The sequence below is a fragment of the Rhea americana genome, unplaced genomic scaffold (genome assembly GCF_003343005.1).
Source record: "Rhea americana isolate MKP2758 unplaced genomic scaffold, rheAme1 scaffold_27, whole genome shotgun sequence".
Lineage (NCBI taxonomy): Eukaryota > Metazoa > Chordata > Aves > Rheiformes > Rheidae > Rhea > Rhea americana.
In genome coordinates, this window is record NW_028186390.1 from 2,563,429 (window position 1) to 2,579,175 (window position 15,747).

At 38.8% G+C, this 15,747-nt stretch overlaps 2 protein-coding genes across 4 annotated transcripts in view; one reads left to right on the top strand and one right to left on the bottom strand.

Moving 5' to 3' along the window:
* The first annotated feature begins 816 nt into the window (after positions 1-816).
* On the top strand, positions 817-9,146 carry CZIB (CXXC motif containing zinc binding protein). The gene is made up of 8 exons (XM_085308011.1): positions 817-993; positions 1,085-1,168; positions 1,837-1,893; positions 2,753-2,834; positions 4,573-4,604; positions 5,115-5,192; positions 7,987-8,052; positions 8,840-9,146. The coding sequence occupies exons 1-8, from the start codon at positions 988-990 to the stop codon at positions 8,915-8,917; spliced, it is 483 nt and encodes a 160-aa protein (XP_085164137.1). The 5' UTR covers positions 817-987; the 3' UTR covers positions 8,918-9,146.
* Positions 9,147-10,692: 1,546 nt separating this feature from the next.
* Positions 10,693-15,747, bottom strand: part of CPT2 (carnitine palmitoyltransferase 2) — a 7,320-nt gene continuing 2,265 nt past the window's right edge. Inside the window, exons 1-3 of one of the 3 annotated variants that reach the window (XM_085308009.1) lie at positions 15,612-15,710; positions 12,608-13,912; positions 10,693-11,670 (exon numbers count right to left, since the gene is read on the bottom strand). In XM_085308009.1, the coding sequence (XP_085164135.1) occupies positions 11,339-11,670; positions 12,608-13,912; positions 15,612-15,633 (1,659 nt within the window). In that variant the 5' untranslated portion in view covers positions 15,634-15,710 and the 3' untranslated portion in view covers positions 10,693-11,338. The other 2 variants (XM_085308010.1, XM_085308008.1) reach the window with 2 other exon arrangements.

Here is a 15,747-nt window from a genome sequence, read left to right on the forward strand (position 1 = left end):
AATGCCACTTTCAAATGATTTTTCTAGTGTAAATGGAATCTCATCAAAACCAGAGAGAGATTAATCAGCAACTTGCCTGGATGGGAGATATATGATTTAACTCTTGTCAAGATTTTGTCCAGAYAAATGAGTAAGAGAGTTTTTTTCGAATATCAAGTGTTGAGATCAAGAAAAATACTTCAAGCTTAGTAATGGCTGACCATTCTCCAAGGGCTGTTTACTGAAGCCTGGGGCACAAATTTAGCTCTGTTTAGCTGCAACCTCTGGAACTAAAATTAATAGAAGTTACTTGATGTTAGTCTTAAGAGAAGGAAGCTTTGTTTAAAAAATTCCTGAATTATACTTAGAATAATTAAACGTACCAATTCCTAGAAAATTGGACAGGATATGTATCTACATGCTAACGATTACAATTCATCTTGTATTTTCACTCTGCTGTCAGGGACCTCGCTGTATGTTTCTATCATCAATGAAAAAGGGCAGGTCTGGATCCTGCCAGGCTCTGAAGGTGTTYTCTAGGAAAACCTAGCCAAGCTGCTCCTTATTTTCTTCATCTTACCTGTCAGGTTTTCCTAAATCACTAAAAACCGAGATTAAAAAAGATTGCTGGTCAAATTGCTTTTAAGGATGTAAAAGCTACCTAATCGTGGCTACCTTTCCCCTCGCTGGGCTTCCCGACGGCGGCGCCTCCTGGCCTCTCCCTTCTCCCGCCCTGGGCCCGGCTCAGCGCGGCTCCCGCCCCCCGCTCCAGCGGCGGGGCGGTGACAGGCCTCGCGGCGGCGGCGGAGCCATCTTGGCCGAGGGCAGCCGTGGCTTCAGCCCGCAGTTGGCAGCAGGAGGCCGCCGCCATCTTGGCTAAAGGCGCGCGCGGCAGGGTGGGTAACCGCCAGCCCCCGGCCCGGAGCGGCTTCAACCCCGCTGCTCCGAGAGGCGGCGGCCCCGCAGCGCGCCGCCAGCTGCCGCCGGAGCCGGGCGCGCTCCGACGCTATGGGGGTAGGTGGGGGACCGCGGCGGGGCGGGGCGGGGCCGGGCCGGCCCGAGCCGAGCCGAGCCGACCGGGCTCTCCCCGCCGCTTGCCTTGCAGAGGGTCGGGCTGCAGCTGCGCGCCACGCTGGAGAACATCACCCGCCTGCGGGCCGAGGGCGAGGATTTCCGCTGGTACCTCAAGGTGCGGGCCGCGGGCCGCCTGCAGGGCTTCGGGGAAGGCCGCCGCCGGCCGCTAAAAGCTGCGGGGCCAGTTAGGCTGTGCAGCCGGCTGCCTGACAGCGAAGACCGGTGCACTGCGTGGGCACATCGCAGTCCCAGCTTAAAAAGCGATTTGGGGTTTTTTTTTCCACATAGCGCAAGCAGGTTGCTGCGACTAGAAGCAACCAATGTGGAGACATGTAAATATAATGTATACGCAATATAATTATACAAGTGTGTATATATATAAAAAATACATAAATGTAAATACACATACATGCATGTATATATACTACATTATATCTTAGTTTACTATAATTAAAATTCTTAAATTCCAGTGTTAATCAGTGCCCCCTGGGTTTGGCTGACAGTTCAGGTAAATGGTGAGATGTAGTTACCCTCATCCGTTACTCAGTGACTGTGCTCCGTAGCGTTTGCGGTCCATCTAGTGCTTCAAAGGGCACATCCTCTCCCGCTGGCCTACGGACTAGTTCAAGTCAGCGCATCGACCTGTAATAACAGACAGCAATTGATATCTGCCTCTGGTTCATCTCACCTGCAAAGTGGGGGTTTGTCATTCTTGAGGGTTTGCATCATGTTTAATTCCTAATTACTGACAGCTTTTAATTCTCTGATTTATATTGTTTTCAGCTGAAATGTGGGAACTGTGGTGAAGTTTCTGAAAAATGGCAATACCTGCGATTAATGGTATGTTTTCCTGTGGTAATCTGCATCAGAACAAAAATTAGATATCCATTCCATGTAAGGGACAGGTTTGTTATTAGCATCAACAATGTGATAAACTATACATAAGATGAAATAGTATTTCATCTAGTAGATATCGTTAGTAGATATATACACTACTACATATAGCGGTATTTCGTCAGTAGATGTAAAATTCAGGAAATGCTGTCGTATTTTGTATTTGTAAAGTATTTGGAGACTGTTGATTGAAATATGCCATTGAAATGGTGGCTGTTGGTGACAAAGTCCTTAAGTCTTGCTTGAAAAGCCTTCTGTCTGTAAAATATATAAACTGAAAGAAAATTTTAAAGTGATATTAGAATAAGGTTCTGCCTGTTATGTATTTCTCTGATGCAGATATAAAATTTCTGGAGTTTAGGCGACTCAAAGTGAATTAAGTACATGGAATTAGCATTTGGAGTCTGTGGAAAAAGCATGATAAAGCTTTGCAGGGATAAGAGAAAGGTTCTGTTCTTAGGAATAATCATCTACCTGATGATACTGAACAGAAAATAATGGATTACAAAAGAGTTTATCAGGAAAAACAGAATGTTTTTGGCTCATGGCATGCTATTCCTAAAAGGCAAATATGTTAGCATGCAAAATCAGAAATAGCCATTGCAAGATATGTGGAGTATCCTTCTGCTCAACTTATCATTGGTAGTATATTTTTTTCTAGTTTTAAAAAGCCTTCTCATTGCAAAATCTTAAAAGAAAAAAGCTTGTGGCTGTTTTTGTAAAAACTGTTTTACCTTTGCAAAGGTTTCCAGTTGCTCAGCTACAGCGCAGTTTGAAATGGTGTCTCCATTCTCATGTTTTTTAGGACAGCGTTCCTCTAAAAGGAGGCAGAGGCAGTGCCACAATGGTGCAGAAATGCAAGCTGTGCTCCAGAGAGAACTCCATTGGTATGTGGTTAGACATTTACAGGGCATCTCCTAGGTTTACTTTTTAGTCCAAGTTTTTGCCTAAAACTGCTTGTGAGAGCACTCTTTCTTTTTTCTTTTTTTTCCGTTTGTACACTGGTTTTGGGTCCACAGCAGGTACACACTTGTCATCATGCTCATGAAGGAGATTGCAAGATCAAGCGGTCATCAACAACAACAAAAAATCAAATTAAATCAACACAGCAGGGCAACAGGAGCAACCTTTGCCAGCTTTGCAGCACATTAGGTTGCTAAAACCAACAACAATTCATATTTTTCCTACTAACAGCAGTAGTATGAGCTGTTAATAAACATGGTCCCATTTAAAATAGTTGCTTAAATGTAATAGGTAAAATAAAGTCCTTAACTGATAACATTAGATGTTATCATTGTTTTAATTCTTCTGTAGGGGTGGCAGAGATATGAAATACTGCTTACCTCTAAGAAAAAAAGCAGCCTGATGTAACTACATAGTCAGTATCCATCATGCCCTGGGTTGTCGTAGGCAGGAATAGATGGGGAAGTTAGAGGGATAATTTCCTTAAATAAACACACTTCCATCATCAGAGAGGTATTTCCTACCTAGCATGTGTTTATCTTCACACAGAAGCATGCCTGTTTCCAGCAATTCAACCTATACCCATGGTGTAAATGTATGTTACTTGTTTCATAAGCTTTTTGCCTTTCAGTCTCTCTGTATGATGTCCTGTTTCTATATTATGAGAAACAATAATAAGGAACACGCATGCGTTTTGCCTTCCCAAACAAAATAATCCCACTGGGTTCTGTCTTAGTCTCCTAGATTTTTTTTTTAATAAACTTTAAGAAATAACATTGAGACCTTTTTGCTTATGATAAGTGTATTTTTCTATTATCTTTTCTGAAATAGGTCCTGAAAATCAGTCCCTTTTAAGATAGAAAATTGGTATGGTTCATAAATGAATGGGTCATATTAATTTTCCTTTTGAGATTCTAGCAAATAGCTTAATTTAAAGAGATGTTAGCTGCATACTGATCAAGTGACCCAGGCTCTCACATCTGTTTTTTTTCCATTACAGTCTGTCCATCACAGCTGCCTTTACTTAGGATTTTCTCTCCACGGGGATTGAGGTGCAGCATTATAAAGATACATACACATAAATACAAATACAAATGATGGTAGCATAAAAGGAAAGAAGGTGATGCTGGAATAATATCTACGATGGGCAAGTCAACTAGTTAAAATTCCTATGAAAGGCATAAAACAATAGTAAACTATATATAAAGTTTTGCAAGTTACTTGCAGGTTTTCTGCTATTCTGCATTATTTCAACAAAAGCAGTTTCAGGGGTAGAGCTGGAGATGCAGACAAGAGTTGTAGAATGGTGACTCATGGATTCAGTCCTAAAGCTTGTGTGTACTCAGGCCTCATGGTATTATCAGCGTTTTGCATGAGCAAAGCTCATATTCTTAGTGTCATTTTACAAAGGCATGCATTGCTATTTTCTTTTTAAGTAGGGTACCAAGACAGCATAACTTACGCTTTTCAGGAGTAGTGAGAAGAATTGAGTTCCACCCTTTGATGAACTAACTGGAAGAAATGCTTGGTTACTTTGGTTCTTTTACTTTGCATAAAAAGATTTTTCTAAAGGAGAAGAGGCTGGTCTTTGGTTTCTGCTGAATAAAATTCTAAAGATGTAATGCCATTTGTGTTTACACCTCTGACTTTTTTTTTCCGTAGATATTTTAAGTCAGACCATCAAACCTTACAATGTAAGTTTGTTTTCCCTTTTATATCAATACGTGCAAGATAAATAAGGATTAATGATATTTTGAATTTTCCATTCTTTGCCATCATATTTAGTGTACTGAAGTACACCAAAAGCAGGCATGCTCCCTGATAGAAAGTTGTTTCTTGCAGAATTCTGCACACAATCTAAAGAAGGAACAAAAATTTGCAATTAACAGTAGCTCATTAATGATTTTACCCTTTCCACTTCAGTCTGATGGAATAATGTGATACATTTCACAAGCAAAAAAAAAAATGTCATTCAAATTAAAGACAATTACACTGCCTGTATTCATTTCTTTTTGAAGGCTTCCTCATGGCAGATTAAGAAATTCTAGTTAATTATTGCCTGTTTAAAGCAGCCCTAGGATTTTACTGTCACTTGGGACATCAGAGTTGATAGAACTGCCTTTAAAGCAATTTATTCCTAGTCTAATACTTGCCACTAACTTTCTCTTTAGATGAAAATTTATGGCATTCTCACTTGGTTTTAGGCTGAAGACAGTGAGAAATTCAAGACAATAGTGGAGTTTGAATGCCGAGGTCTGGAACCAGTTGACTTTCAGCCGCAGGTGAATTCTTATTCATGACGTGTTTCTCAGTTTTTAAGAGCATTTCTAATAGACTCTAGAGGGATTATCTCACACTGTTTTGAAATAATACTGCTCTTCCTGGAATGTCCTGGACCTCTCCAGTTTTTCTTCCTCCCCACAATTATTTTACTTCCTCCCGCTCCATAAAACACAAGCTTGAAGCCTAATAGCTCTGGCGTTCTTTGTGCTTGTGTCCAAGTAACTTCTAAAATTAAACACTCTTTGTACTTGTGTTCAAATTGCCTTACAGGTGACTCAGCACAGCTCACTTAACTGATTCAAAAGGTCTTCATTGCAGAAGTTATTGCAAAAGGGTGTCTTGTCTTTCCCAAACAGGAATCACAGGACTGCACAGTTAGCTGGCCACATTTAGAAGAGCTTCACTTTGGTTATTGGTATGTTACAAAGAGTAAATGAAGTTCAGGTTATGAACATCCTTCAGCGTTTGGCTTCTAAATAAATCAAACTCTCGTTAAGATTTGACATCACCAAAGCCATGGGAAATGAACATTAGCATCTTTATTTATCAGACCAAGACTGACGACTGAAGGCAATTAAAAACTCTGTGTTGCAAAGCATACCTCAAAGTTCAATGTAAAGTATTTCTTCAGGGCCAAGCCAGCCTACAGCAACTCATTTACTTGTGCATGGTCATGCGATATGCAACTAACTCCCTACTATATTTAACCTATTATTCCAGTAGGATTAGGTGTAAATAGACTGACAAATATAAACCTGTCTTATCCTTCCCTCAGACTGTGACAGTGTTCTAACAAACGGACCAAAGAGCTGATCCTGCAAGGAATTAGATATAAATAAAAAGGCTGCTGCATTGTGCTGCAGAAAGTTTAATTTTTTTTTCTTTTGAAATTAAACCAATCTTTTTGAGGAACAGAATTTTTATTTCTGTTCAAAATGTTTGCAAGCCAGATATAGAAAACTTGCACTTAGAAGACTACAAGATATAGGAGGTATTCATAGATCTGCATCCTTCTTATCAATTTAATCAGTCAGCTCCACAGAATATAGACTTCACAGCTACAATCAAGCTTTTAATTAAATATTTCCAAAATTTGGCCTGTGCRCTCTGTTGGAGAGAGCACTGTTTAATTCCTACACAGATATTTCAGTGAATTTTCTGATACTTGAATGAGTACTACAGACTTAGTACAGTTCCTTACAAGTCTATAAACTGCTTTATATTTGACATGATCTAAGCTAGCCTGGCTTCTGCACAGTTTTAGATCTGGCCAAGCAGGATTGGCCATAGCATTCCTTTCTTTTTTTGATAAGCATAACACAAGCCTACCTGAAGTCAATTAAATTGTTTAGTGTACTTGATAGAAACATCTACTGTGGATTTGTTAAAGTTTGGGGGTTTGCTTTTAGACTGTTTCGCTCCCTTCCTTTTCTTGTCATCCCACAAGTGAATGCTTCCACTAAAAAAGCAGAAATTTATAATATAAATTCCTTTAAATCTTTTTTCAGTTGCTTTGCTTTGTGGCAAAACCAAGTTACATTGGTAACAAAATAAAAAACATGACTATCTACTTACTACAAAGTCAACAGAGGTATTTGCAGCTTCTACACACATTTACACTGTAGCTGTTGGTCCTTCGCCAGTCAGCAGAGGGCACACAAATCACTGCATTTCCCAGATCTCTTCAACAGAGATTAAGTGTCTGCTCTGATACCAAAGCTGTAAGAATGCAAGTCCCACTGAGCAGGTCTGGTACAGAAGCTTGTAATTCCAGTCACATGGTTTCTTGCTCCTTGGAGTGCTGGTAAATATTGCCAGCTTCTCATTGCTTTTTTTTCTTCTTTTTTTCTTTTTTCGGTCTTACTGCAGCTCTGCATTTTGTACTGTGATGCTGTTCTTCCTCTATACCCCTACTGGATCCCTTCAGAAAAGCTTCTGAGAAATATATATGGGCCATATTCACACTGTGCACTGTGCCTTGCAGATAGCTCTCCTGTTATGTCTGCTGCACACTGTGGTGTGTTTAACTCAAGTACCTAACCTTCCACAAACATTTTAAAAGCATACAGCTGTTCTTTCTGACTTTCCATAAGGTTGTATCAGTAGTTTCTGTGCCGGGTTCTCATACTATGCCCCATTGATTTGGTGTTTCCTTTCCAGCGATAGCCTTTCCTTTACAAAAAAAGAAAAATGAGGATTGCTCCCTTTTGAAATGATGTTCTGGGGTATTGCTAATCTGTCATTCAGCTGACTGATCTTTCTTTTGCATGAGGCTTGTTAGCCCCTTATGTACCTAAATTTCATCTAGGCTGGTTCCTTTTCCAGAAGGAGTAGGATTCTGATATTTAAGCTAAAACTAAAAGCTGTCTTCCCCTTTTTTGTCTTGCAGGTAAATTTAATACAAAGCTATTGTGTAACTAATACCTATCTGAGTTCTGAACATGAATCAAAGCTATTAACAGTTGGATGCTGCTAGATAAATTTAAACTCAGAGATGACATTATTTTAGAATCTTGTCTATGGAAGTACCTTTTTGGCAAGAAAAGTAGTTAGGGAGCAGGTTGCCCTTATTTTATTCTGTTGCTGGTTAGATCTGAATTTTCCAGTCTACGAAAGGAGTCACAACCTTATACTGACCCTTGAGAAGGAAAGATTTGACCATTCTTTCTACCTACTTTAGTGGAAATAAAAGTAAAAACTTATGTTACTTTCTTTAAATGTTTCAGCAATCATAATTAGCTCTTTTCTTGGTACAACTGATTCTTGCAAACTTACTGCAATCTGTGTTTGCAGGCAGGATTTGCTGCTGAAGGTGCAGAGTCTGGTACACCTTTCAATGACATAAACTTGTTAGAAAAGGTATGTTGTCTTAGTTTCATTAGTAAATCTAATTAGCTAGTTTTCTTTCACCCAGTCACCTACTCCAAAATACACACCCTGCATGCTAGTTTTGCTTTTTCATGTAGGTACAGGAAGGTCAAATGTGAATAACCGGTATTACTAGCAGCCTCATTTTAGAAGTACACGTTTTATATCTCATCAGCAGACAAAGACAGAGATGCAACTTCTCTTYTTAAGCTACTGAGGAATCCCAAGGGGCAAATTCCTGAATACAAAATGATTTGATCTTTAGACTAGTTAATGGATTTTTCTAAGGTGCTATTTGTTCTTCTTCCTCTGGACAGAGATATTAAATAGTAAGATAAACACTGTCCTTCAGAGCTTGGGATAATGATTCTAGTATTGTAAATCTTCCTGGGCTGTGCACAAGAATCTGAAGGTCAAATCTGTTCCTTGGTATCCCACTTGGCATGGATCACCTTGTCTGCTGACTAGGATACTGTAAGTGATAAATAATCCTTTCATCTGCCATGGCTGCTGTCTTGTCCATTACAGGATATGGGCTATATGCAAAGAAAATTGTGTGTGTTAAATTTAAACACTGGGGCTGAAATCAGTTTAATTTCAGGTTTTGCTTTTCTTATAAATTAGAACTTAGCTTAGTGATTCTACAGTGCTACCCACAGAAGTGGAAGACCCAAACTTTGAGTAAGGCTTAGTTTCAGTTTGAATTCCAGTCTGCAATTTAGACAGTACTGCATTCTCTCTTCTGTGACTAATACTATGAAATCTTAATTCCTTATAGGATTGGAATGACTATGATGAAAAAACAAAGGAATCTGTTGGAATCTATGAAGTTACTCATAAGTTTGTAAAATGTTAAAGCCTACACCCCTAACAAACATTGGCATGTTCCTCTTCAATGAAGAAGCTGTATCATTAAAGAAGCTATTTCCCAGGAGTTACTTTTCACATGGCTATACTGCCGAAATGGAAACCTAAGCAAGTTTTATTTACTGACACCAGAACATCTAATAAAATATTTTTCGCAGAACACTTTAAGATGGCCTCAGTACAAACTGGAAATCAAATATATGCTTGACTGAACTGTGCCAGTTTCTTAATGTTGTCTTTCTTGGGAATAGCAGGAATATAGAGGGACCTGATGGATTGCAGCTTAACTAGTAAATCAACAGTCACTATTTAGACAGCTCATTGCCATAGGGTTTTAAGGAGTCTGTTGCAAGGAAGTAGTACCACATTTGATTCTGTAACATAAGCAATGCAAGATCTTGTAACTTACCATTCCTAGTATTGGGAAATGGCTATGAGTAGAGTAAAAGGACTGTGCTAATGGTTTAAATCAAAAGATATTTTTTATAATGGCTTTCTACAAACTGAAGTAGAGATGCAGAGGTCAGTTAACTGTTAGTAAACAAGCTTGCTTCCTATAGACATTTACACATAACTTGATTTTCAGAACATGTAACAGCTATCTTTCTGAATATGTCATTAAGTAAACCTTACTCATTTCTAGTTGCAAACAGACTTTCTACTTAATGGCAAGTGCTTTTACAATCTTGCCAATTTTCTCTTTTTTTTAAAAAAAAGCAATCTTACTGAATTTAGTTTAAAGGTTTTGAGAAATGAACTTCTAGAATACACGGACAGTCATGGAAAGTATAAAAAAATTTTTTGGAAGCTGACATATCTGAAAAAGGAGTAAAGGCAAGTAAATTTCTTGGCCTTTGAATCTCGTTAGTCACACTGTATCCCCATGCTTGGGCTTTATATTCTGCTAATATTCTGCCTGTGCTGAAAGACAAGAACTACATTAATTTACACTACTTAAAGCTATTTAAAACATTGGCTGCAGAAGCTAGTGCTGCTGTGCTACTCAGCTGCAGAGAGATTCATCTTCCCAGAAGAAAAACAAAGTGGAAGTCATTAAGGTTGAAAAGGCAAAGGCATTTAAGTAAGTTATACATACCATAGTGAATTCTGTGCAAAAGGCAGTTTTCCATGTGAAGGGCATCTGTGCTAGAATCCCAGCTTCTTTTGAGAAGCTTGGCTTCTGACTGGCAAAGGTCCCCTCTCTTTTTGCTGCTAGCCCTCTTTGTAGCTAGCAGATCCTCAGTTGTAAACAGCGCACCAGGAATGTGTCTGCATCCGTTTCATCTCATTCCCAGCACCACTTAAGTTTTACTGGTGCCTAGGCTTGAGCTCTCCTCAGAGTTCTGCTAAGCCTTAGTCTTTGCAACTTCTGCAATAAGCCTCAAAGCATTTGCAATGCATCTCTGAGCACTAGAACTTTGGCATTTGCTACAATAAATGATATTCAGATTACAAGAGCAGTCAAGTTCAAGAGCATGGAGAAAATAGAGGAAAATTCCTTTTCCACAGTAGGAGAAAGTTTTTTTTGGCGGGGGGAAAGCTGAAGTTCAGTGATTTGTTTAAGGTACAAGAACACAGGTTAAGTAGCAAAACAAAACCAGCAGATTATTGGACAAATTTCACATATGGAAGGAGACAGTGAACTTTGCAGCATGCTTTCAATAAAGTTCTTTTCAACCCTTATACACCCCTTGTAAGAAACAAGCTATTGATACAAAAAGTTACCTGTATTGCTTAGCTTGATATGGCAATAAAATAACTGTGTGGTTATTAACAGATACCTTTATTACAACACAGTATTTCCAGGTAATTTAACAACATAATTAGTGGTTGCAGGTTACTTAAAGCCTCCCACTTCAATTTTGTTTCTCAGAAAGTTGCTACATCAGAAGGGCTTCAAGCAGTTGAGGCACAATGACTCTGACATTGATTCAAGTTTAGAGAGAAAAACAAGTATGACAAGTTAGTAAGAAGCTTACTGCAAAAGTAGCAATGTTACCATTCCTCTTTCACATTTTAACAGTTGCATATATTATTCTAAAACCAAGCAGCTTAAGAGTGCTGTCCTCTGCCTAAAACTCATGAAGCATAGCTGTTCAAGTTCTTAAACATCGTAATTATTGCTTTGTATTTTAAATAACACATTTTAAGAGCACCTGATGGGTCTATTACTTAATTTTGACATTGTGAGTCTTCGCATTTCCCAAAATATGCATCCAAGGTCTGTACTTGATTTCTTCAAAATAGATAAAAATTTCAAAAGGAATCTACACAGTATCCAAGTTCAATGCAGATAAATGAATTAAGCTGGGCAGTTTCAGCCACACTGAACCCTGGCTACTGCGTACTGGCATTTAGACATAGTCTGTGTTTCATTCTGCAACTGTAAAGTGCTCCAACACTTCTATGTCTAACTATTAATCTTTTTGCCCTTTAAAACATTAAAGATATCTTCCAGTGACTTGTATACACACTGGAGGAATTCTTTCACATTCCTAGCTGGGTAAGAGGAAACATTGCAACCTATCCAATCACCATGTACTTGATATCCTACTCCAAAGCCATCAGGTACCACTGGGCCAAACCCTCCTAATTGCACAGCTGGACTAGCCAATGTGCTTGTAGAAATGATGTTGTGATTGAGCTGAGCATAGGCTTGGTCTTGGTAGAAATCAGGTAATGCAGTACCTTTGGATAAGGCTAAGTAGCGCAAGCCAAAGAGATGTCGGTCAAATCCCTGACCTGTAGAAATAAAGTTACAATTATTAGAGATATCACTAATTTTTGTGAGAAGTAAACTCCGTTACTTAGACATCACATTGCTTTTAAGTCACAAAACCAACAGAAGGTCTGTTAAACAGCTTTTGTTTAGCTTAGCAGAAATATTTTACAGACTCAAGACATGGAGTCTCCTATGCCAGGGAATGAGCTGTATCTTAGGGCTAGCCCTTGACCAGCAATCATGACAGTAAATAAAAGTGCAATGGTAAAGATTTTAATAATACATCACATTCTTCAATTAAACAACCTCAAAACACTCAGGTAAAAAAATGAATATAGTTAAAACAAGTCAGAGAGAGAAAGGACTTCTCTAACCTTATGAATCTAAAAAGAAAAAAGATATTGTATCAGCAAAGGAAGCTCATTTTAGATGCTATGGGGTAGCATTCAATGGTCTTACTGATTTTACTGAAAAGACAAGTTATGCTTCCGGGAAGGACAATTCAAAGGAAAACAAACAGAAAAATAACAAGAGTAGCACAGCCAAAGATCAGTTTGGTTTGGAAGTCTAGAACCTTTATCTGCCCACAGGAGGACAGCACAGCAACTCTTTAGCCATAAAACTAAAGGTTTTGGTTGCCTTGCAGAGTACAGCACACTAAGTATTAATCAATGCTTCAAATAGCCAAGCTACTATAAAAAGAGAAATTATGGGACAGAAAAAATCTAGACATGCAGTAGTAAAATGGGAGCATGGAGACATTCTCCTCCATCAAGAAATGGGTCATACAGAACACATTTTGAACTGAAACCTTCTGCTACTGTTCATGCTAGAAAGTCTACTTAGTATCAGACCTCCGTCAAAACTAAATTATTTAATTTTCAAAGCAAACTTTTACTGCAACTTAAGCAGACTTTTCAGTGCAAAAGCTCAAGTGTTCTATATATTCCTACTTACCCATAGCAGCTTCTTTTGTCAAACGGCCATGGTATTCTGAGCACTCCACAATCATCTTCTGAAGCTCTTCTGTGCTATGTCTGGATGGTTCTTTGACAAAAGCCTCTGAACATTTCTTTGTATGGATAGAGGCAGGACGTATAGTTTCTGTACGACCATGTTTGAAAGCTGCAGTGCTGCAAGATTCATATGTAGCAACAGTCTGACTGTACTGTCGAAGGAAAGCCATCTGAAAGGCAAGCTGAGCCACAGCATCTGGACTTACCTTCTTCTGCTTTAGAAGATCCTTGCCTCCTTTTTGGAACTGAATCATATCAAGAGTAAGTGCTTCTACAGTAGAATCAAAATGCTGTTTGGCTTTGGTAATTCCTGCTTTTAAGGCATCATTCAGCTTGAAGTCAAGTCTCTGTACTGCTCTAGAAGAGTCTACTGAAGCTGGCTGGGACTGGGGGCCGACAGCTGGCTCTCCAATGCTATCTTTAAAAATCTCATTCTGGAATCTGAGCACAGCCACACCATCTCCCCAGGAATGTTCAAAATTAACTCCCGCAGTGCCGTCTTTAGTTATGATAAGATTAAAGGATTTGTCATACCAGCGGTTAGCACCATCTCCATGCAACATAATGTGGGACAAGTGCACAAGGTCTTTAACAGGAAAATCATCTAAACTTAAGCAAAAGATGGCAGAGTCTACTTTTTGAAGAGCTTCTTCATTGCCATTGTCCAACAGATTCTTTCTCAGCAATGCCCATGTATCTCGATTTTCACTGGAGAGATACCCAAGAGGGAAGGTTGGGGTTGGACTGTTATCACTGAGGATATATTTCAAGTGTGCTTGTATTTCTGAAGGTTTCAGCATATTTCCATCTCTATCAATAACATCAAATACATAAAAATTCCCATTTCTCAGTACCAGTAAATGCTTTGCCTTTTCATCTGTATAAAGTTCATCTCTGTTGAGTTTAGGCAGGCGTGTTGAATTGAAAAGCCTGAAGTACTGAGACATATCTAGGGGGTATGCATTGACCATGTAGGCACCAAACCAAGAAAGAGAAGAAGGCACAAATCGAATTAATTTTTTGAAGAGCTGAGTGTCACTTTTTTTTGGATTGAGGTGAAAAACCTCTGGTTCAAGATAACCAGCCCTGAAGGTCTTCATAAAACGTACAGCAGAAACAGTCATGTTTGTAGCTCGTATGAGCTGATCATTATATTCAGATTTTGGATCAGGATGAAAAGACATAAATGCATTAAAATTCAAAACAACAGGTTCACGTGCTTTCAAGTACATATCAAACCAGGGACCTGGAAACAGTTGAGAAATAGGTCAGAACACAAAAGCAGCTTACCAAGTCAGACAGTTCATACGGTCAATATCTTGCCCCAAACAGTGCTGAAGAGTGCATACCTATTGAAGTGTGTAAGAACAGCACAAACATAGGCAATAATTCCCCCAAGGGCTCTCTCAACCTCCAATGATTAAGAGAGAAACTATTGGCTAATTGCAAAAATATTGTATGTGGACCAATCTATGTCAAAAGCATCTATGTCATTAGCAATAAGGGCCAATTTCCACATTTTCTACAGGACTCAGGGATAAGCCGTAACTCCCTTGATATAAAATGGAGCCCCTGGTACTGATATGGGTGCACACTGCACATTTAGTGTGGAAAATACCTTACGCTTAAGCTATTAATTTCTGCAGTACCTTGTCACTGAAGCATGCTTCTCTTTAGGACCACCTCTATTTCTGATCCAGTGTTTCTATCATTGTTTGTCCTTCTTATTCCCCTCATTCTTGGCAGTATTCTTCCATCTATATTTGCTGTCTTGCATTTTCACCTCCTTTCTGTTTCTGTCCACTAGAATGATCAGCACTCAACAGAGCTCTTGATACACTACCATTGGGTAATCCATTGCCAGCTTTAAAGCTTGTAGTAAGAAGAGGTAGAGGGGGCCTCAAAGTTACTGTTTCAGGGCAAAAGCAGGCTTCAAAAAAAAAGTATTATATTTGATATCTGCAGGTTTTCTAAGCAGTCTCATTTCATCATGTGGCCTGTCAGCACATCAAGAAGCATGAATGTGACCCAAAGGATGTGTGCTTGCCATAACCAAGCAAGTTAATCATAGCTCTAGAATGCAGTCACACTAATCTATGAGAAAAAAAAAATCCAGGAGGTATAGGAAGCTAAGGGATTTTTAAAGTACCTCCTATTTCATCATCATTAAGAACTTTACACTCAGTAAGTCATGGTATTAAGCACTGACTGGAAGTAGACACACAAAGCAAGTGCACATAGATTTCCTCCCAGGGCAGCTAATGTATTAATTCTTCTCATCCTGGATCATTCCCAAGTAGAAACTGAGGTGTAAAAAGGCTACTGGGGACTCGCAAACCTAAGTCACAATTTTAATTCCAAGTCCTCATAGGTGAGCATCTGCCATCCACCTACAGTTTTATAACCACATGCCTCATCATCATATAATCTTTTAACCTTGGACTTTAAAGTCCAGGGTGGAGGCAACTGTGTAACCAACTTCAAGTGGAACAGGTCTTTCATACTTTCATAAGGTGAGAAAGAAAAAAAATTAAAAAAAAAGAAAAAAAGCAAACACTGTAGCTCTCTGACACAAAGTAAAATGCTGGTTATTGTTGATAAACACCATACACTCATCAGCTAGAAACCCAGACGCTGTTCAAAGTGAAAGGAAAATATAAGTTAATAAACTGAACAGCAGTTTATCTGAAATAATGTGATATTTTCTACAGAATTTGTGGTTGTTGGGCAATTTATTAAGCTAACATCCTTCTGGGTATTGTCAATAGATATGAAGGATAGACGTGCGTTAGCTGGATAACACATACACTACTACTTACATAGGTACCAAACATTTCCATCTCTGTTGCTATCTATCCAATACCTTCATAGGCAGATATTTGCATTTGGAAGTCAGAGGAAGCAACAATAAGTAAGAACCACTAACCTAAAAACTATATGCTTACTTTTCCTTTTCATTCTTTCCATTCTTTTTCTTTGTGTCCATTTGCTGAACTTCTTTATGTTTTTTTTTCTTTATTCTCATCTTCCTCTTTCTGTCTCTCTCATATTCTTGCTCTTTAAAAGAATAATGTTCTGTAG